This window comes from Sabethes cyaneus, chromosome 3 (genome assembly GCF_943734655.1).
Source record: "Sabethes cyaneus chromosome 3, idSabCyanKW18_F2, whole genome shotgun sequence".
NCBI lineage: Eukaryota > Metazoa > Arthropoda > Insecta > Diptera > Culicidae > Sabethes > Sabethes cyaneus.
Window position 1 is genome coordinate 159,287,769 of NC_071355.1, and position 22,800 is coordinate 159,310,568.

A 22,800-nucleotide genomic window follows, 5' to 3' on the forward strand; every position below is an offset into this window, starting at 1 on the left:
GGCCAATTAGTTTACTTAATTGTTTGCCAGCCGTGAGATTCACGGCCATATTATCAGCGGAAATCGTGCTTACCCATGGGCTACACAAGCAATTGCGATTGAACTGTCTGAGTCCCCGTACAAATTGTACTGTGATGCTGATTAGTCTGTTCTCTACGGGCATGAAACGTAGACGATGCTCGAGGAAATCCGGCATCCACGGCATTTCTTATCTACGTTCCCGTCATAGACGCAAAAAGCGCAAATCTAGCACCATCTATGAATAACATTTATAAATGACAACCTACAACAGGAGTATCCCTAGAATATACTTTTCTCATATATCCCATAAGTCGACAAGTAAAATTTGAGAAATTAGTGTAGTCCTACATCACTAATGTGTGTGTTTCAGACACAGTCGTTATGATTTCTCAAACCAAAGTGAACGCAAATTGTTAAATCAACATTTGATACACTCTTTATTAATAATTCACTCACTATATATAGATTATAGCACAATCGATTAACAACTCATTTTCTGCGAAGGATGATGCTGGTGTAAATAAGGTGCTCGTGTAAATATCTAACAGCACTCTCTAGATTATGTAAACACAACTAACAGTTTCATATTCGCAACAAATGCCACTCTAAATGAAACCATTTCGCCTAAGCCGAAATACTGTTCACGGCTTCTGAACCTGTGACTGGATGTTAACTTGTCGATTTCTTTTTGTTACTCCAATTTACAATAGGCACTTTCGATACTCGACTAAATATCTTCTACGCTATCATATTATAATTTCATTTCATATTGGGTTGTGTAGAAAGAATATAATTTCAAACTTAACCAATTCCTAAAATTACTACGTTAACTACTACTACATGGCTCTTTTGATTTTTGTGTTTTGGGGTTTATCAGTCGCACTGAAAATATTAATGTAATATCATGCTTACTAGTGCAACCTTGCTATAATAGTTTTGAATGAAAACAAGTTCAACAATCGATCCCACTGCTCCAATTCCTCAACGAAATCCTCTAAAACACCGTTAACTTTGTTAAAAAAACCTGTTTATCCTCAATTTATTGACAAAGTATTGCAGCTCATTTTTGGAAACGGATTACTTCAACAACAGCCGCCTGACTTTGTCACCTTACGATTAAACAGCCGCTCTGGGGGTTATTGTTACAGTATATTGTTTTAAATTAAATATTTCCGTTTGCTGAGAGACAACCACTGAACGTTTGTTCTTTATTGAAGTGGATAGCGTCACATACAAACTACATCTTCTGTTCTCAATTTCTTGAACGATTGCATAGAAACACCGACCAACCACGTGCAGTCACAAGTGAAATGCTATTGCTTCTCGTTTTTTTTATGAAGAATTTAAATCAGCTGTGCAGAAGAAGACTGTCACAACAATCGGTAGGCTCAGGATGGCTTCAGTGTTCACCGTATTCCCTCAGCTCACGGTTGCCCAACTCCAGCGGGGGCCGGTAGTTGTTGATCACCTTGCCGTATTCGAATGTTTTGTGAAGCGAATCATCGCAGGGACACTCTTCCCGGGCATCGTAGCAGCGCATCTCGCGGAACAGTTCCAGCTGCTCGTGCGATACCTCGATCGGTTCCTTGAACAGAATCCAAGTGACCGATTCCGTGCACGGTGGTGTGGTCAGCGAGCCCAGGTAGGTCCAGTAGGCTTTGCCCTCCGGCAGCAGGTGAGCCGGATCCAACGGTTTGGTGATGGTGACCTGAGGAAAGGACAAGAATAACGAGAAGATCGGGTTAGAATTTGTCTTAAAAAATAAAGCAGTTAAAGCGCACTGGCTGCTGCTAATGGAAACATCAGCTTGGGTTTTATTGTACTCTTATTGTGGTTTTATGATCTATGCTGGTCATCAAAACTGATGTAAGTGTGTAATATAACGAACAAAAACGAAAGGTTTTGAGTATGATATGAAGATTAAGTTGGTTCTATTCTCTATCTCTAAATTGTGAGATATAAAACCGTTAAACATGCTTTTATCAAAAGACAGAGGAAGTGATAAATCTTACACCTAGGAAACACTGATTTGCTTTTCCTTTGTTTGTTCAACATGAAGTAAAAAATTTGCACAAGTTAAACATTGGCGGAACTAGGGGGGGCTAGGGGGGCTAAGCCCTCCCTAGAAAAGATTTAGCCCCCCCTAGGAAAGTTGACTAAGTTTTTTAATTTTTGAAAAACCAATAGTTAGATAACTATAGGTACGAAAAACTTCAGAATAACGTTTATTTGCATGACTGTTATAAGATTATAGGCATTAATGTGCATTAAATTTTAATATGCCGACGAAATAAAACGGTTGAAAAAAATTCCGGGGGCTATAGCCCCCCCTAGAAATGAGCGCTAGTTCCGCCAATGAATTTAAAGCGATAATATCGATAAAACAAACAAAAAGAAGCTGATAGCTTTCGAATGGTTCTAGATGTGCGCCGCAAAAAGTCTGGACATCCAATTTGCACCATGATAACTGATACTACAGCAAACCGCAGGTAAGTGCTGTAAACAACCAACCCGCGTGGGAGTCAAATATGTCACCGAGCTTCCGCTTGAAGCAATCAAGAAAATGGATTGTGTACGCAAAAATGCGCAGCTCTTCTCTGGCAAGCAATTCCATCAGATACCGGTACTCCAAGCCATTCCTTGATTAGATAACAATGGAGGATTCTTCAACCCATACAATAAGACAATGAATAAATTGCTAGTTCTAGCTTACGTAAATTGAAGATTCAAATTACTTAACTGCAGAACGTCTAACGATCGATCAGCTTGTTGCGTTTCGAGTCGGTGAGAAGAATATATTTGAATTATTATTCTGTTACAGTAAACCGATTCCATTTCGAGCAATTGCATCCGCTCATGCAAATGCATGCATTGATTTAAATCAGAATCCGAAACGATCGATTCATCTGCAAGTATAAGTTAGCTTTACGGCGCATTCATCCATGAATGGATTGGATTGGGCGAGGAAAAAGAGAGACGTCCTGATTTTTTTTCCATTCGACACCTGTAGATTGGTTTACCTGTGCTAATCAAACAAATTGACATTCAATTTGAAATAGAGTGAGAATAAAATCTCGCCTAACATTTTGTTCAATATTTATTCCGATTGTGATGGCACCACGAATGCTAATTTGCATTTCACGAGAATTTCTAATATCAATAGTATATTGCGAATCTCGCCTGATATTGACCGTTGTTATGCACGTCAATTAGCAAAATCACTCAGAGATAAAAGTTAGTGGATGGCACTAATGCATATTTTGTTGACGTAGGACTACAAAACAATTTAATCCAATTTACCCGTTCGTTCCGGCTCTCGTTTTGGAATATGACAAACAGCGTACGTTGGTGGTGAATTTGCAAGCCCGAAGCAAGCAGAAGTAAAGACCGTAGCGTTTATTATGGATACGCCTTTAAATAGTTGCTAGAAAAAGCCTATGACGTTTTTGACAGTTGTTAATTTTTCGTGTGTTTCAACACAGTGAGTAAACAAATTGCTTCGTAAAAAAATATCATTTTCATCCCAAGTGTAATAATGAGAGGACTAACAGAAGAAAAACGTAAGTCGATTGTGATCGAATATTGTACTGAAACTTGATTTTTGATGAGAAAATTGGTGAACCAGGAAGAAGTTGTTCTTCACGAGGTCCAAAATGCATCTACTCGGTCGGGGCTGAAAAGCTGGTCCATATAAACCATCTTAGATTTCTAAGATGCTGAAAAGAAAAAGAAGGTTACAGCTAGGGATTACGCTAAAAAGTATAGATCATCAATAGGAATGGTTCAAAAAGTTAAAGCGCCAAATAGAATGCAGCGGCCCATGGGAAAACTGTCAGAAAAACGCTGACGGATGCACAGACTCAGCATTTTGTAACGTAACACTCTTAAGTTACTCTCAAAGAAATCTAGTATGGATCGTATACTTAGGTATTGCGAAAACATCTACAACCCTATCTTCAAATTACCGGCTTGTTAAAAGATATATTGTTTTGGAATACTTAACAAACAAGTTTTATTGCCAAAACTTTCACAATTCGAAAGTTACAACATGCTAATCACTGACATACGAGATGCCTCGTTTAATTTACAGTCTGCAGCTATTTGTTTTAAAAAGAGTGATCAAATCACTGCTCGAAATATATGTCTAATGAGCGTTGATTTTTTAGTTGATTACCTGATCAACAAGGTTGTTACGCTCACTCAAATACAAATACATTTGAACAGAAGCAACATTTACAAAAGCCCTGTATTGAACAATTGCTGAACTGACTGTAGCTTACAGTGCTGTTGAATAAAGTATGGCCCAATTTTTTATATTTGTGCTGCGATTAGGCTGTAACTTTTTCATTAGCAAATGAGCACTCATTTGTTACTAACTATAGCTGCAGATTTCTAGCGGCGTAAATGGAAACAATTACGCAGTGCTTTATTCATACAAAAAGTAAGCAATATTCAGCTCAACAAATGTTTCACGCAAGACTTTCTCAAATTTTACTTATATCACGCATTACTATGCAGTATTAAAGCGTATTTTTTGTGTAAAATAAAGACTGTGGATCTCTTTGTAATTTCACCAGCTCTCAGTTTACATGGGTTTACAGTTCCAGTGATTACAGTGCAGTGGTACAGTACAGGTTTACAGTTCGAGTGAAGTAAAAATAAACTTGAATCCAACGTGGTATTCGCAAGTGGTATATTGTCCCAGTCCCAGCTAGAGTTTTTGAGTGTAGCGCAAAACGCTATCAACATGATTTTAAAACTGAAAAGCTATTATTAATTGTTAAGGTGAAGGTCTGCAAACACTATCTATGATAACACAAACACATTCCAAACACATACAATCATGATATTGGTGTACACTGAGAAAACTTTTCGTATAATTTCTATGTGTTTCACACTTAGATTTTTCCATTTGCCCAGTAAATAAATTTTATGTGCCAAACAGTTACCATTTATGAGTTTTAAAAATTTACCCTTAAAATTTGCACATACTATTCATATGCAAATAATTTTCATGTGTACTTCTGGGTGGATTGTGATTATATGTGGCACATAATAATCATAAGGATTTTTATGGAAATTTTCCATTAGTTATGTGCGGATTATTTTGAGTGTATGCTTACACCCGCGATCTATTCACTCAAGGCACTTCCAAAGTAACCAAAGCTTTAATATTGCTTAGTTAACAACTAAATTTGGGAATGTTAAGAAATTTTTAAACTCAAAAAATTATTGGACTAAAAATCTCAACACCATATTTTTTACATTTGCCTGTAAATAATTCAAGCAATAGCGTATTGAAGAAAAAACCCGATTTAATCCACCTAGTGGTGAAAGGAACCTTTGTTATACGGTCTTACTTGCTATTTGAGATAGAAATCGACACGTCTTCGGAAAATAATTCATCTATTGGTTGTAGTTGCGTAGTGCGTTGGTTTACATAATATTTTTGAAATTTGAATAAGTTTACAAAATTTGAACAAAATAGGAACACTTTTAAATTTTGATGAAAAAAGGATCATGAAATTGCTGAGTAAGGATAAGTAAGTTGTTATTAATCTGAGTAAGTGCAAATAAAAGTAAGTTGTAAGAGGAAATCTTGTCCTTTAGCATATACATTGTCTAGTAAAGGTCTAGTTTATAGGTTTTTGGACTATGCATAGTTTCCTGTAATACCATTCTATTTGAATCACATCAATAGAGTTTTCTTGAATAATTTTCATCAATTTTTATTAACTCACGCTGTTGTATTTTATACAACACGTGTAGGTTTTTCAACGCCATATTGTTATAAAATTACAAATCGTTGTTTAACTAACGTATATTCTTCAACAAACTCATTGTGAGCAAAATATCATAATTATTCAATGCATTAATAATTTAAATTGTTGGGAAAATTTATGCAGCAAAACTATCAGCAAAAGTAAAATGTTTAAAATGTATCCGTCTGCTGATAGTCGAGTAATTCGGAGTCAAAATTAGGGTATTCTTTATAATCAAAGTTCTACAGTTCCTAAACAAGCAAACATACAGGTATACTATTTTCAGAAAAGTTGTGTATTTTTACTATTTGTACAATTTTGTAGTTCATGAAAAAGTCATGCAACAATTACAAAAAGAGCAATAATAGAAAAACTGATTTTACAAATTCATATACAATAAATAAGATTTTTCTATCTTCGCTGCAGAGATTACTGTCTTCAGAAAAATTTCTTGTAATAATATCCTCTATAACTTTGCAGAACACATCAATGTGTTATATTGACACTGAAGAAAAATATTTTTTTTATTTCACTTTTAGGGGGATTAATAAAAATTTAAATTCCACCAGACGATAGAGCTTCCAATTTCAAGAAACTCTTCCATAGGTTCGATAAACCTAAAACCAAGTTTTTCCAGTCAAAACTCTAGTGCGCACGTTTTCTTTGGTTTGAGGCTATTGTGCGCGCGAGTAACTGCGTTACAAAAGTTGGCGCGAGTGTTCGAGGGTTAATATCTTTTGACCGGCAAAACCAATTCTTATGAAATTTTGCATATATATTCGTAGTCTCAAAACCTCTCGTTTGATATTAAAATAATTGAAATTAGGTAATTTATCTTGGTTAAAATCATTATAAATTATTGTAAATTTTGGTGTGGTGTATACGGTTGCTCATAACTTTCAAATTAAACGTCCAATCAAAAAACCATTCAATAGTGATCTATTAGGATATATTATCTTTCAAATGAGACTAATAGCGCATTAATCGGTTTAGCCACCTCTGAGAAACAGGCGATAATTATTACCTTGTCAAAACAGGTTTTTAATGCATAACTTTTAAACTACTTATTTGTTTTCAATTAAAAATTCCTGGACAATTTAGCTTTAATAAGGGCTTTCATTTGATACTAAGATCGTTGAAATCGGTCATGTAGTTTTGAAGAAACCCGTGTCACGTATTTTTCACATTTTTGCTTATAACTTTTAAACGAAACGTCGTGTCACGAAACAACTCAATAGTGATCTACTAGACAATAACACCTTTCAAACAAAAGTAATAGCGAACCATTCGGTTCAGCCATCTCTGAGAAACAGGCGATAGAAAAAATCATTACATACATACACACACACACACACACACACAGACATTGCTCAAATCGTCGAACCCTATCGATTGGTATATGTGACTTGGCCCTCCGGGCCTCGGATCAATTTCGTGTTTTTCGACCAATTTTTAAACCTTTGTTATAGTATAACAAAGGTAAAACTTAATATTTTACAATAAATTGGTAAAACTCGCATAAATAAGCTACATAAAGAATTTTGCTACACCTAAATAATCATCAGGAAGTGGAACCAAAAGGAATAATGATATTATTTTAATCATTTTCAACTAATTACCTACAGATCTTTCACGATCAACTACCATCCTTTTGTTTGTGTATTGACACGTACTTTCCGTGAGAGAGAACAGTGTCTAGTAGCAAGATTCGTTTCTATTACAATCAACTGCGAAGTGTAACGACCCTAGACCCTCTTTAGCCCAATGTAGAAGATTAGCCTGGACTCGCAGGATTAAATCCAGGTTAATCCATGCAAAGTACAACCAGTCGCATTGGTCTGAAAGTAGAACGACCAGCAACGGAGGCATAAAGTAACGAAAACATTTCTAAGAGTTGGCGGCCCAGTTTCTCCAAGGGTGCGCATATTGAAAATGCAATGAAACAAAAGCTTAATTAAATCGTTTTCTCCGCATGCCTTGCGGCTCGGAGAACGAAATAAAGCTATGAACCTTTCCACAAAACCACCTAGTTTGCTTCGAAGTACGATGCTAGTCTAACAAGTATGTTCGAATCTGGGCTAGGCGGTGCCGCTGGATAGAGGACTGTTGCACTAGCTCCTTAACTGGCCTGGTACTCTGACAGCCGGCTGTGCAGTCTGTCGATAAAGAAGGGTCAACTCGTAGAAAGACGTTTAAGCCTTTGCTTTTTCGTCTTTCCGTATAGCGACGGATTTTATATTTAGCCGCAAAGATGATAAAGGGTTGCCGCTACGTTTCAGAGTGCGCAAGTTAAGCGGTGAGAAAGCGAGAGATGTTCTCCACGCAACTGACCTTTATTTATCAACCTTTGGCCTCCGATTGCGCTTAAGCTTACCAATGAACTTGCACCGTAGAAAGTGATTCTCGTATAGAGAACTCGCATAGGTAAATAGAATAGGAGGGGAAATTGTAAAAGTCGGTTGTTCAAAGAAAATATGCAAGAGTCGTTCTTGACAAGTCCAGCCGGATGGTTCAGCCGGAAGCACAAAACACTTCTCGATGCTAACGGTCAGTAAGGTACTGGATTGGAATACTACAGTAAAAGAATATCAATATCAGGCAATTTCATGCAGTCAGCCAAAATCATGTGATAATCACTCGGAATTGAGAGCGACATAACTTTAGTAAACAACATGAAGGGAAATAGTCCAAGACTACTGCCCTTTGGAACACCGGAAAGATTTGAGAAATATGTACCCTAAGGTAGTCATTAGTAAAAGCAAAGCAAAGCAACGCCTAGGTGCTACATTCCATTATCAAAACTTGACCTTCTGTTTTTTATACGACAGACTTCGCAGCCCGCTGTTAGAATACAGGACAATTTCAGGGCCAGTTGCTACGATCTTATTGATTCCAAACGCCTCTTCCAACCGAGATTCTAACATACGACAACTGGCTTATTAGGACAGCATCGTACCTCGAGGCCAACTGGAAGGCCTCTGTGCCATTTAGTACTGTTCATTTTATTTAGTAACGAACCATGCCACGACTGCGGTTGACCGATTATTGAATAAGACTTGATGAGATATTCCGAGAAATAAAGATTGTTGTTAGGTGGCTTGCCGTCCTAAGACAAAACTGCTGAACAAGGTTATCCTCCAATTAACTCGGTTGTGGGCTACCACCCTCCAATTCCTCGGACACCGAGTACTCTCCATCAGATCTCGCTCCACCTAATCGAACCATTTTACTCGCTGCGCTCCTGGTCGTCTTGTTCCTACCGGATTTGAGGCGAATACCATCTTTGCATGATAGTTATCCGACATTCTTGAAACATGCCCTGCACATCGTATCCGCATCTTTTGGATACTGGATTTGCCATAGAGCTGTGTGAGTTCATGGTTCATCCTCCGCCTCCATATTCCATTCTCCTGTACACCGCCGACGTTCTTGGCACTTGTCGTTAGAAAACTCCGAGCATTCGCAGGTCCTCCACGAGCATTGTCCATGTTTCATACTCGTAGAGAACAACCTGTCTAATAAGCGTCCTACACAGGGTGCACTTTGTACGGAGACGTAGTCTGCTCGACCATAATTGCTTGTGAAACCCATAGTAAGCACGACTTCCGTTGATAATACGCCTCCGAATCTCACGGGTGGAATTCGTCGACCACCACGTCAAACTCATCGCCGTCGATCATTATACTATGTCATGTTATCCATGTCATCGGCAAAGCAGACAAATTGACTAGATTTGTTGAATATCGTGCCTTACGTATTGATATCCGCTCGATTCATAACACCTTATAGCACCATATTGAACAGCAGGCATGAGTCCATCACATCACATTTATGAAGCCCTCTGTGTGATTCGAATGAACTTGACAATCCACCCGAAATCCGAACACAGCCTCGGATGAAGCTGTTCTCGTCCATGATTTTCCATAGCTCTTTCCGGTCCCTCACCCTCTTACAATCATCGTTAAACCAATCGTTCATTTAATTCCCTGTCACATGCCCGATGGAGCTCTTCGCTAAAGTGCTGATGGCTGTGTTGACGGTGTCCCAACAGTCCTTCTTGGGCCGCTCGTCACCAATTTCCCAGGCGTCTCAGATGTAGCAAATCACCTTCAGCCTGGTCTTGCACATTAAGTGCCTCTGTTTGTTACCGGTGCGGTTGAAAAGTACCTTTTTCGTCGCACTGTCGTACGGCATCCTTACGACGTGATTGGCTTACCGTAACCCTCCGATTGTAGCTCGTGATTTATATGCTTTCTCCAATCTCCGCTTTCAGTTTGTACTCCGCCAAATATCATCTGCAGCACCTTCAGCTATAACATGGAGAGGGCGCATATGTCATCCGTGAGCAGTGTCACAGCTTCAATTACATGAAGAACTACCGGTCTAATAAGGGTTTTGTATGAGTGCAGCACAACTTTGAGGGAGCTCTCCCGCTCTGGGTGCCTGGACACTGCGGAATCGAGGGCAATGAGCTTGCCGACAGCCTAGCGAGACAAGGATCTGTTCATCAGTTCATTGGCCCCGAACCGTTTCTGGGCACCTCCATATTCGCTGTCAAAAGCGAATTACTGACCTGGGAAAAGCTAGAAATAGCATCCAGTTGGTATAAAGCGTAGGCCTGTAGACAAGCTAAACAGTTTATCTACCCAGACCCTGCAGTAGTTAACAAACTACTTACCTTAACGTGTAGGGAACTGCGCACAATCACGGGACTCCTCACCGAACATTGTCGCACTCTTTACTATTTAAAGAGAATGGGCAAGGTCTTAACCGACATTTGCCGCTTTTGCAATTTAGAACTAGAAAGTTCAGCGCACTTGCTCTGCTCCTGTGGAGCTCTTGCGTCTTCCAGGTTCAGCTTCTTCGGAAGCTACCTATTAACTCCATACTCAGTATGGAAACTTCAACCCAAGAAGGTAGTTGGTTTATTAACCATGTAATACCTAATTGGGGCACAGTTTTACAACCCAGCTCAACTCAATCAATGGGTATGAGCAATCCGTAAACTGTGTACAGCAATCGGGGCCAGCTACAAAAGACAATCTTCGTGACTATCGCAGTGGCATTTTTGAACCCAGTGCCCTTCTGGCATACAAAAAAAGAAGGGTTTTGTACATCGTCAGCTTCGTACGGCGCGTAAATGCGCCGCTAGAGCTCCCTACTAGTGTTGTTGTCTGCGTTCTTCAGCGATTCCAAATATACGACTTCATCTAGCACTTTTATTTCGTCGCTGTCAACGGTTACCGTCCATGGCAGGCGCACGTTTGTCCCCTTTAAGTCTCTTCCTTTCATGTATTTGGTCTTCGACGTATCAATTATTAGCTCAATTCTCCTAGACTCCGCTGTCAGTTTGGCGCAGATTTCCTCCACTATCGCAAAGTTCCTGGCTATGATATCTCTCGTTTCGATACCCACTCGTCAGATCACAACCTCAAGGGCGATTTTGAACAGCATGCAGAATGTAGCTCTGATTAGTCGCGTCAGTTTGTCCGGTATAAATTGTGCTCGTGCATTATCTGACATAGCTGGTCACGATCAATTGCATCGAATGCCGTTTTGAAGTCAATAAAGATGTGATGAGCGGACCCGTTGTACTTCCCACATTTCTGCTAGATCTGTCGTATGGTAAAAAAGCGATCCGTAGTTGCGCGAGCCGTCATGAAGCTCGCCTGATAACATGTACCCTGTGAAACTTTGTGCTAACCGGCGCAATAGGATCTGGGAGAGTACCTTATAGGCGGCGTTTACCGATCATTCTTATTGTAGATGGGACAAACTACTCCTTCCATCCATTCCTCCGGTAGTTTCTCCTCCTCGCAAATCTGTGAAATAACCTAGTGTAGAGCCATTACTAGCAATTATAAAACATATTTATAAAGCTCTACTGGTAGGCAATCCTTAGCGACGGCTTTGTTGGTGTTCAGCAAACCGATTTCTCGTTTGACTTCTTGGAGACCAGGTGCTGGAACATTTCTATCTTCCATGGGCACTCCTAGGTTAACGTCTGTTGCGTCTCTTTCTGCAACTTCGCCATTGAGGTGTTCCAATGAGTTTAAAAAGGTGTGGCAGATGAAGACATTTGATGGTATTAGTAGCGAAAAATCAGAAAACGACGTCAAACTACAAAAACAAACCTCGTCGGACAATGGGGTTTGTTTTCGGAGTTTGACGTCACGCTTCATCGTGATTGGTCCATTTACGATTCCACCCACACCATGATGAAATTTCTTCATTGCACTAACACCACTTAACCAACATTGCCACACCTGTATATATCACATTGGAGGTGTTCAGTGTAGAACTGCTTCCACCAAGTTTGCGATCAGATTCTCTCCCTAGTCTCTACCCATGTGAGGATTCGGTATGTAGCGCTTACGAGATTGGTTCACCTTCTTGTAAAACTTGCGCTTGTTGTCCTAAGTTGTTGTAATTCTTCACCATCTCTGTCTTCCTTCCCGAGTAGTGCACTTTCATCACATTTGGTTGTAGTAACCCATTTTTGACTAGTTTCAGTTATAAATAGGTTGCTAAAACAGAATATGACGGAAGTGTGCTGCTTGGGTTCTGACGCTGTGAACAGATGACTGTTAAAAAGTAATTTCAAACCCTATTTCCCATATTTTCAAGCTAATTTTACTAAATCCCAATTAAAGCTAAACTTTAAGCTGGTGAAATTTGGTAGATCTCGTGAACCGTAAATGACCGTCAACAATGTCATGAAATCTGCTCCATATTAAAATGTTAACCCCAGCGTGATAATCCCAAGTCTGAGAAATGCCAGCAGCTGTACGTCTTTGGTTTATTAAACTCGTTAAATCATTGCAATACTTACTCGGTCACCCTTATGTGTGATGAACGGCAACAGCTTTGCGAGAGTGTCCAATTGCGGGTGCGGTTTTCCAACCTAGAATAGAAAAGCATTGTTTTAGAATTACGACTGTAATACTGTGAAAGCGGTCGCCTAGAAAGCAAACGTCCTTGAAACGAACAACGGTCTTTCTACTTAGGTAATTTCGCATCAAGTTTTGCACACCACCTAAATATGTAGGTTACAAACCAACGCACGTAAGGAAATGACCAACGTCGTTGGTTGCATCACAAAATCCAATTAAAAAGCGGGACATTCGCTGGGGAAATTTATTCTCGATGCTGATTTGAGTAGGAGTAACTGCGAAAAAACACGTTGAAAGTGACACGCTTTGTCAGTATTCTCTATATTTTGCATTTTCTTTGACTTACTAGGCGTAATCAACTGAACTTATATATTAGAATCGCCCGAAGGTTGCAGTTTGTAATTCAATCTAACCGAGCTTTACACGGAAACAATGCAACGTTCGATAGACTTATCACAGACTAACAGACGTAACACTTCGAACGAATTTTCTAACAAAACATCGTTTCAATGACATCCCTAAAACTTGGAAAAAACACTAGCATCACCTGGCGCAGTCTTCGCGCTACGCAGAGTAGGTCGCTATAATGTTAGCAATGCTATAAATTTACTTGTATATTATCTGACAACAGCGCCAGCGCAGACGAGCGGCGTTCTCGCGTAACGTTGTTTGTTTTGAGTCGTGGCTTAAGTGAAAATTTGAAATGATCGTTTTTATTGACGATGGAATGAGCCTTCAGTGTTACGTCTGTTAGTCTGTGGACTTACTTTATCCTCACTCATCGATGACGACGAGATAAATTTGCGACTCTAGGTCTAGAAAATGATCCAACAATTCCAGCGCTTGAGTGGCAGAGCAAGGTCATCCTGTATTACAATATAATAGAAAAACTTGGGTTTTCCTCGTTACCGACCGACGAGTGACTAGTAGGTACGGGGTTTAAGTCACCGCCTGTTACCCAGACACGCATTCAACCGGTAGCAACGATCTGTAAACCACTAGTCAACGAAACTAAAACCGCACAGTATGTAAATTGCACCACCGACCACTGCATAGCCGAGGCACAGCTAACTTCCATAGAATGATGCGAACAAACGTTTTACTCCACGCGGCTTTATCCCGGCCGTTTAGTAATTATCTCGTCAGAAAGAATTGAATAAATCAACATTCATCAGCTAATATTGTTTCTCGTGCAGTGACCACACCAAGCCGACCTGGATGAATGACAAAGCTACATGAATTATTGTGACAACGCACTTGCACTGAATGGCTGTAAACTGTTTATTAACCTGTGCTCCGTCCGTCGGTTGCACTTTTCTGCCAGTCACCATCACATGGCCTAACGTCGCAGCTTCAGTTTAGTAATCGTTAACCCCTGCGAGCCCTTTGGCTATATAGACGATAATTGCTTGAAGGTATTAGGAAATTCAACGCCCTTTCTCTGTGGACTTTGTATCCGTAACCTGTTGCAGGAGCGGCCAACAATTACTTCCTAGGTACCTACTGGCCTAATCCTAATTGTCGGTTGTGAGACCGATTGTACTACGACGTCTGTGTCGCAGTGGTAATCTACACGTGACTGCTGCGCGTTGCACCACCCCTCCGAATTCCCCCGTAATGTTGGGATGTTTTGATATACTCGAGCAGCCAACGATGCACAAGATTGTCAGCATTAGTAAACTGTTAGTAAATTAAAGAGCGCACAGGTTATAGAATCGAGGGTACTATTTTTGTTGTGTTGTCCACAATAATTACTATGCTCGGTTTCCAGTTTCAATATGGGTCGTTATGACGAGGTGCATTGGCAGATCTGGCACAGTGCAATTGTGCTATGGTTTTAATTCCGTCACACTTTAGTGTCGGTGATGGCCCGATCATTGGAGTCTTGCAAAAAGTGAACGGAGCTACATCGCACTTTTTCAGTTTGAAGTCAGTGTGTAAGATTAATTTATGCGATCGGGGACTTCCATACTGTGACGGTGATTACATTGAGGTAAGCTTAACTTAATTTATTGCAGTCTAACGACATCTATGGTACCTTGAACTTTGCTATTTATTTATTTACAATAGTGAAGGATTGTTTATGATGTTCCAGATTGTACATAATCAACAACACTTTGGTACATAATCAACACCTCTGATAGAATCGGTCTTGTAACGATCGGGTCGATTGTCAACCTACATCTTTCCGATTCGTATGAAAAACTAGATTTGCTTGTAATTTCTTTAGGTTTTTAGCTTTTTCTCTAGCAATTGTTGTTCTATATTTTCGCTTTTAATAATCTAACTGTCCTGTAATCGCACAAATCTCAGCTTCCTTGCGATGACACACTGTAAAATACGGTTAATAAACGTCCAATATTCGAACCTTTCGATGTTGATTACAAGAAGTAAATATCATAAAAAATTCCTGGCACGTTCGAATCACGCGCCAGTTGGTTTCAACTTGGTTCATTCCGTTGCCCGACAGACAACCTGTACGGCGCGTGATGGGTGCGTTGTTTTGATGACCTTTGCAAATGAACCGCTTTCGAGTGTGCCACAATAAATGTTTGATTCGGCCGAACAAAGTGCGATACCCGTACTTCATCGCATGATTTTTCGGGATCAGGTCAAGATTTAATTAAAAACAAATTAAGTCTGACTTACCTTCAAAAATACACCCAGCACAGCCAATCCATCAGGCTGGCCGGCAGCTTCGGCAAAGCTGGCATACTTGGAGCGATTCCAGTGCACCAGATGCAGCTCACCGGCGAAGGATTCACCGTCCACGGTATGCTCCGAGCCCCGTGAATCCGAGCAGCCCCAGTGGCAGTGGAACTGCTCCAGAATGAATTCCTCGTCCTGCAGGGGTCCCCCGGTCAGCAGGGAACCCTTGCCATTGACATCGACCCGCCAGCAGTAACCCGGATTGACCAGACTGCGTGTGTTTTCCGGAATGTACGTCCAACGGAGCGGTTTTTCCTTCAGGTCGCTCGACTGTTTCGTTCTCTTGGTGATAATATCTACCGGCGATTGACGCTGGCCGGCCGCTTCCGGGTACATTTTTGGCCATACATGTGGTCCTGTAAAGCAATAGGAAAATACAAAACCAGTGGTGAATGATCAAATTTAAAACCATATCATTAGATTTTATAACTAATTATACCATAATTCACTGTAAATTAGATGATGATAGTTTCAGGAATTGATCCTCTCGGTACCTGACCCAGGTCATCACTTCTTAGTGCACTTGTTTCACAATCTCAAACGTATTTTCTTCCAAAATGTACTGAGCTTTCTATGCCATCGAATATAATCAAATAAACTTTCACCTTTGTAAACGTTCTGAACCATTATAGGGTGTTGACACACGGTCGGCAGCAACATCAACAGCCAGCGATGTCTTTCAATTCAAATGAATATTTAAACCCGATAATCGCTCCCAAATTGATTCCACCCAACTAGACTACAAAGTAGTTTAGGGTAAATTTGAACATAGTGAATGACTTATTGACGATGGAATTAAATTTTTCAAAGATGTGACTTCCGAGGCTTTCTTTTTATTTGCTGCGGGAAATAAACCACAGTAAAACAATTAGCTTATGTGTCAGATCAGATTCACTGCTATTATAGAACCGACTGTTATAGGAACGTAACACCTTTTTTCGGATCCTATAACAGTCAATTTACATTTGGTTTTGGCTGGGATTGTGTCATAATGGAGGCGCCTTTTAAAAAAACGGGGCAAACGCCGTTCGCCGAATGCATACTTGTCCTAGGAGTACACCTTTTGTAAATTATTATTTAATAAAAAAATAAATTCAGTATAAAATGTATTCCGGCTTTTCAGTTTTTTTTTTGTAGAAATCAGAACAGTTTTTTAAATTCTTTCCTATGTTTCGGCTTTGAGCTGGAATTGAAGCTTAAATATAAAGCCGAAACGTCGGAAAGAATTTAAAAAACTGCTCTGATTTCTACAAACGACTGAAAATCTGGACAAAAAGTGAAAATTAACATCAATAAATTCAGTAATTTTACAATTTAGTCTCTCAGTTGTCCACGAGGTACTTCAAGTCATACTTGCACTGTAGATGGTCTTCTGCAGTTCACCGGGAATTTGTAGCTGGCCGGAAGGCCGCTAAGTGTTTCCGTCTTCTAAATGCCTTCAGGACGTGCTAAACGAGTGACTTTAGCGCCACCTCTAATGAGGGCCACTCGTCAGATGGAATTTGCCCAGCTTGAAACCTGATCTCAGGGCAGGTTTTGAATAAAGTCCCGAAACGGCGTATAGTGCGAAGAGCTTTTAAAGGCCGAAAGAGTTACTCCGTTTGACGTACGATGGAGCCACTGCTCCGCTTAGCGATTATCACAACCGTCTCACCGACGCACGAAAACTCGCAGCGCCTCAAAAGTGTTTTCTCATCACCGGTCGAACGTACTCGACCAATCTCGCTATTTCGCTTCAGCGCAGCAGAGGGGTCATTTACCGGTAACCCCCCGGAATACAATAACGACAAAAAAGGAAATCTAAACAACGTACGTGGAATGTGAGAAGTTCTTTCGGACAAGATTATCTGATTGGGAAGCGCTTTCTCTTATTTAAAGGTTACAGCTGCTTTATTTATTGCTTGGTAGGGTTGGTGGTGTACATTGGTTCAGTCACGTGTTATGTTCCTTACTCTCTCTAGTGGTTTGCTTCCCTACTAACTCTTACTGTGCGGTCAGATCAAGCACGCTCACCATTGGTCGAACGGGTGAAGCACACTCGGCAAAAGCTCTCGAGTGGCAATAAAGCAAGAAGGTGTAAGTGAGTGATTACGGTCGGCTCAATGAGCTATTTTTACTCACGCAGGTTAAGTAGATCGTTGCAGGCTATTTTTAGATGCCAGTTTCTGCAAAGCTCCGGTATCGTGGATGTCGTTCAAAAATAGCGATGATGCGCCAATCATGCGCGATGGCTGAATAGTGTTGCCAGCGATGGCGTTACTCGCGCCTACAAAATGGCACCGGAAGCTGACGAACAATGCTCCGGGGGCTGCACAATGGCCGGGCAATTAAACAACGGTGGTCTCGGCCGTGCAAAAATGGCGTTGCGCTGATCGGCGTCAAGATGTAAATCGTCGCAATTACCGACTTGCGGTAGAACAGTCGATAGCTTCGAATCCGTCGTGGGTCAGCAGCGTGGATGCGGGACGTAAAGCTACGCTAGTATACGGCTGGCGAAGAAAGAGGCAAAAACAAAGCCAAAACAAAGCCATCGAGGGGTCCCCGAAGGAAGCCTACACGCAGTCCAGAGACCCTCCGGATGCAGCCATAAACCGGCTTCTAGAGGAGCAATCAGTTTTGGGTCCTCTTACAAGACACCAGCCATACCACTACCAAGAAAAGCTATTGTCAAGTGTAACGCCGAACTAGCTCAAAAAAAATCATTCTTAGGTTTTAGAAAATTAGTTATTTTTGTGGTGGATCAAGTTAAATCACTAGAAACACTTATGTTAGCAACAAAAACTGCTGGTATTTCTATGCCTAAACAAGTTTTGTAAGCTTGGTGCCCCAGAACAGAAGTGGAAATTAAAATCCAAACATATACATGCTACTTTCTGCTAGGTTTGGCATGGTTTGACATAGGTATAGGTTTGGCATCAAGAACTTTAGATAGACTCCACTTTGTGAGAATCCGGCTGACGCTCCATTCGCTACGAGCCTTTAAAAAATCGATGACATCAAGACAAAGTGACTACGACGAAAACCACAAAGCCACGAATCGCCGGCTGCCCTAATCGATCGGATTTTAATTGCATCCGACAACAAGGGAGAATGGTCAACTAGCCCACGCTTTCGACCAATACGGATGCCTTGTATCCTGCCTCTTAGCCCCGTCGGTAGATCTCAAAACTATCCCACTCTGTCAATAACCAGCCCGCTAACTCCGGTTTAGTCCGTCACCGCCTCACCATTGATAGCTGCATCACCCGATGAAGGTTTCACCTCCTCACCGCCTCATCAACCTCTCACTACGAAAGAGCTCGTCCAACCTAGCTTAGAGGATATCATCATCAACCTTAGCTTAGCAACGCCTAGCTGCAATGTCCATCGTAAGCCAATAGGAACCATAAAGTCCTTATGACCGTGTGAAGCACCTAGTTAATTGAAGCACTTATTCTCTGAAGAGCAAACACATCAAGCTTCTCGACTTTCTTAGTCAGAAAGAGGCCGACATAACCGTCATCACAGAAATTTTGAAGCACTCGGCTGTTGAAACTCAATGGAACGAAATGTTTTTGTAAGGCGCGACATCCCAAGCAACAATGTGAGTTTTATTGTACTCTTATGGTGGTCTTCAACACCAATTTTGGTCTTAAATGCCATCATAAGAGTGTAATAAAACCCAAATTGTTACTTGGGATTAACTTCCACCTGCCGCCGAGCTTCATCTTAAAAGTCATCGAGACCATCGGGGACGAGGCCGACACATCGGTGGGTCTCATCAACATCATAGCGGCCTACTGTCCCAAACGTGACCAAACTGATTCAGTGGCAGGCGAAGTTGGTGACTGCTCGGCTTGAGGTAACCGAAGAAGCCAAAACGGAACTAGCTTGGAGGAAGCCTCGAAGTCAACCACAACAATATCTTTGTCCGCAATTCAATCTGGATATTTCCCTGACAAACGGAATTCTAAGCGGAGGTTCTCAATAAGCTATCATCCTATCGCCGTTGACAGTCAACTCCAACGAAACCAGCACCGTGCCTCTCTGTTCTCAGTTTGCACATTGTTAGCTTCGTATAGCGGCGTACGCTTCTTGATCGCAGCGTTTTGCCATCGCAAAGCAGGCTCGATCTCCCGCTTGAATGTGCCGCTGGATCTCCAGTGTTCTTGTGCGCGATCGCCAGCGTGAGCTCATCTACCACTTCTACTTCGTGGCCGTCAACAGTCACCATCCGTGGGAGGCACGCGTCTGTCTCCTTTGAACCTCTTCCTTCCGTGTATTTGTTTTTCGACGCATTTATTTTTAACCCAATCTCTCTAGACCCCGCTTTCCTTCTACCGTAGTTTACCTCCGCCATCGCAATGTTCCTGGTTAGGATGTCAAAGTAATCTGTAAAGCTTAGGAGTTGGCTACCCTTAGTGAAAAGCGTGCCTCCCGTTTCGATGCCCGATCGTCGGATCACCTCCTCAAGAGCGATGTTGAACAGCATGCTGGATAAAACGTCTGCTTATCTCAACCTTAGCCGCGTCTTGAAGGGACTCGAGCCGTGCTGCGAAGCACGCACACACGCGTACTCATTCTAACGAACAACCCGGCATAAGCATTCCTTAAAAACTCCCGCACGTATTTCTTCATGCACTGCAATGAGTTTTTGCGCGTATGTGTTTAGCTAACAGCTACAGTTGTCGCTCGTCGTTCGTCGTTCGTCGTTGCAGCCCAATCTGATGATGCCGATTACATACGGGGGCTCGCGCTCCCGCCCGTGAGTAGAATCGAGGGCGAAGATGGAGAAGAAGAAGAAAAAGTAATGCAAAATGTGTATCCCAGTGCGCCACCAGCCTCACGGGCATTTGATTCCCCACGAGTTTTTTGCTTCGGGAATAAGCTATGCAGGACGACGATGCAAGTAGTGTGCGCGAGTGTGTGCGTAGCAAAATGTCTCACACAGCTTCGGCGGCTCTTTCTTTTACGCCTCCGTGTGCGGCGTAAGTGTTGAATGCTATTTTTCTCATACTCTTTCGCGTGTGAGTAGGCATGGTTGACTTCTCGTTCAATTCGCAACACTTGAGTGTGTCTCCGCGAGGCGCGACATACATTACTCGTTCTAATATAGCTCTGGTCAGTCGCGTCAGTTTATACAGAAAATCCGTATCCGTGCTTTATGTGCCATAGCTGGTCTCGATCGGCTGTATCGTATACTGCTTTGAAATCAATTAAGATGTGATGCGTGGACACGTTGTACTTTCGACATTTCTGTAAGATCTGTTGGATGGTAAAAATCTGGTCCGTAGTTGCGTAAACCCCCATGAAGCCTGCCTGGTAAATTCCAAATTAAACTTACAATGAATAACGCAGTTATAATATTACAATTTCCTAGTTTTTACTTCGATGCCGTGTTGGGTTAAATTACTTATATTTACTGATAGTAATCAGTAGTGTACTGGAAACTACTGATAGTTATCAGTAACAATTTTCAATGATAGTTCCCATTCCTGCAGCTGATAGATCTTTTCACCGATCTGAAACGTGGAGGTCCCCGGTTTCGATAGAACATTTAATGTCGGACTCAAGTGCTTGTGCCACGGCTCATTTGTTTTTGTAACAGAACTATTCAACAGTAGTGGGGAGTATGGGAGTTTACCTGAATAAATAGATTAGATTTCGCAAGGGACAGTTCACCTTCCATCAACTGCATCGAGTTGCCAACATCATCCAGCGAAACAAGTCAGAATTCAAGACGACAGCTATGGCGCTCTTCGATGTCGCATAGGCTTTCGAACATGTGTACCACACGATGGCCTGGTGGTTAAGCTTCATCGATACAATTGTCCGACGTATCTGATAAATATCATCAGAAGATATCTGTCTGGCAGAATATTCTAGGTGCCCCCTAATAATGTCTATCGGCAAACGTTTAAAATTTTGGCAAGTGTACCCCAAGGAAGTATACTGGGACCCATTCTGTATCAACATACATACATCCACCACTCCATTCCTCCCAGGGTTGGCGTGTTCTCACAGTTTGCGGACGAGTACGTGAGTCTTGTCATAAGTACCCTCACATGCAAGCTTCAGAGAGAATTCGATGCTCTAACACAGCGGTTCCCAACCTTTTTTAGTTCGCGAACCCCTCTTGCTATTCCGTATACTATTCTGCTGCGTATCAAATTTTGGCGAAACCCCATTTGGAAAAATGCTCTAACAGACTATTTCACGGGCTGGAAAATTGTAACTATGTGACTAGATCCTAGGCTAAGAAGCTATTCCCGCATTCAAAATTGCCGAAACTTGGTCAGGTTAATGACGCTAGAATTCAATTCTGTCGTCCAGTCAGTGGCCCAAGCATCAAAACTTACCCTGACGAGCCTGGCTGTCTCCAGAGAAATAATCTATCCAGCATTAGAGTATGCGGTCCCGGACTGGATGCATTATGCTCGGACGCACCGACTGAGACTCCAGCGCGTGCAAAACAATTGCTCAAAAATGGTCCTGAACATGCACCCTAGACAAGAACAAGCAAGGTGTATGAGAGAGATACCCTGGATTCCCAGTAATGTAAGGTTTAAAGCATACAAATAAAAACAGGGATGAAAATTGAGGATAAGGCCTAACAAAAAACTCAATTGACGAGAGAATACGGTGAATTTTGGAGTTTTAACGAAACCGTAAGAAATATTTCACAGCTCTGAACAAGTTCTTAAATTTAAATTTTGAAGATTTTTTCTTCAAAGAATTGAAAGAGAGATTAGCCACTACGTTTGCAGGTTATACCCGAAGACTATGGAACTCAAAGCTGAGGGCGTGGAGGGTGTACTAACCCTGTCCTTAGATGTTTGATAGAGTGCCCACTCTTTGATTTGATGTCATTTGATGTAGGTAGCAAGCAGTAATAATTTGAATGTTTGTCAAAGCCGTGACCCAACAAAGATTTCATGTATCGTGTTTTCCGATATAAACGCTACTTGATTGCTGACAGTGTCAACTAATTCAATTACTTGCCGTTCACGGAAAACCGTCATAATACAATTGAAATATTAATCCGTAATAGCAGCAAATAAACCGGGAAAGCCTATTAACTAATGTCGTTCGAAAGAGAAACGATTGATAAATATGTACCTACCAACAACCATGCTGACGGCATTCGTGATGTATAAGCGTTAGTCATAATAGATTTGTCTTCGTGGTCTCCATTGCTGGTATAACTATGTACGTCAGCGGTTTTACTTTCTAGTGCTAAGAAGTGCATATACAGTTTAACCCTCTACTGCTCGTTGAGAATAAAAATAGAACATTTTCTAATTGAGAAAATTTGCTATACTGCAATACTATCCAAAATTTAAAGTGAAGATTATATTAATGCTATCTCCACTTGTCTAAAAGTGAATATACTTTATTAAACCAAATTAATGCTATGAACATTACAAAAAATCGTT

General features: G+C 41.2%; 1 protein-coding gene across 1 annotated transcript in view; it reads right to left on the reverse strand.

Moving 5' to 3' along the window:
* Window positions 1–450: 450 nt before the first annotated feature.
* LOC128741173 (carbonic anhydrase 2) overlaps window positions 451–22,800 on the reverse strand; it is a 57,184-nt gene continuing 34,834 nt past the window's right edge. The window contains exons 2-4 of the mRNA XM_053836790.1: window positions 15,326–15,741; window positions 12,616–12,687; window positions 451–1,729 (exon numbers count right to left, since the gene is read on the reverse strand). Of these exons, the coding sequence (XP_053692765.1) occupies window positions 1,421–1,729; window positions 12,616–12,687; window positions 15,326–15,741 (797 nt within the window). The 3' untranslated portion in view covers window positions 451–1,420. The remainder of the gene's footprint in view (window positions 1,730–12,615; window positions 12,688–15,325; window positions 15,742–22,800) is intronic.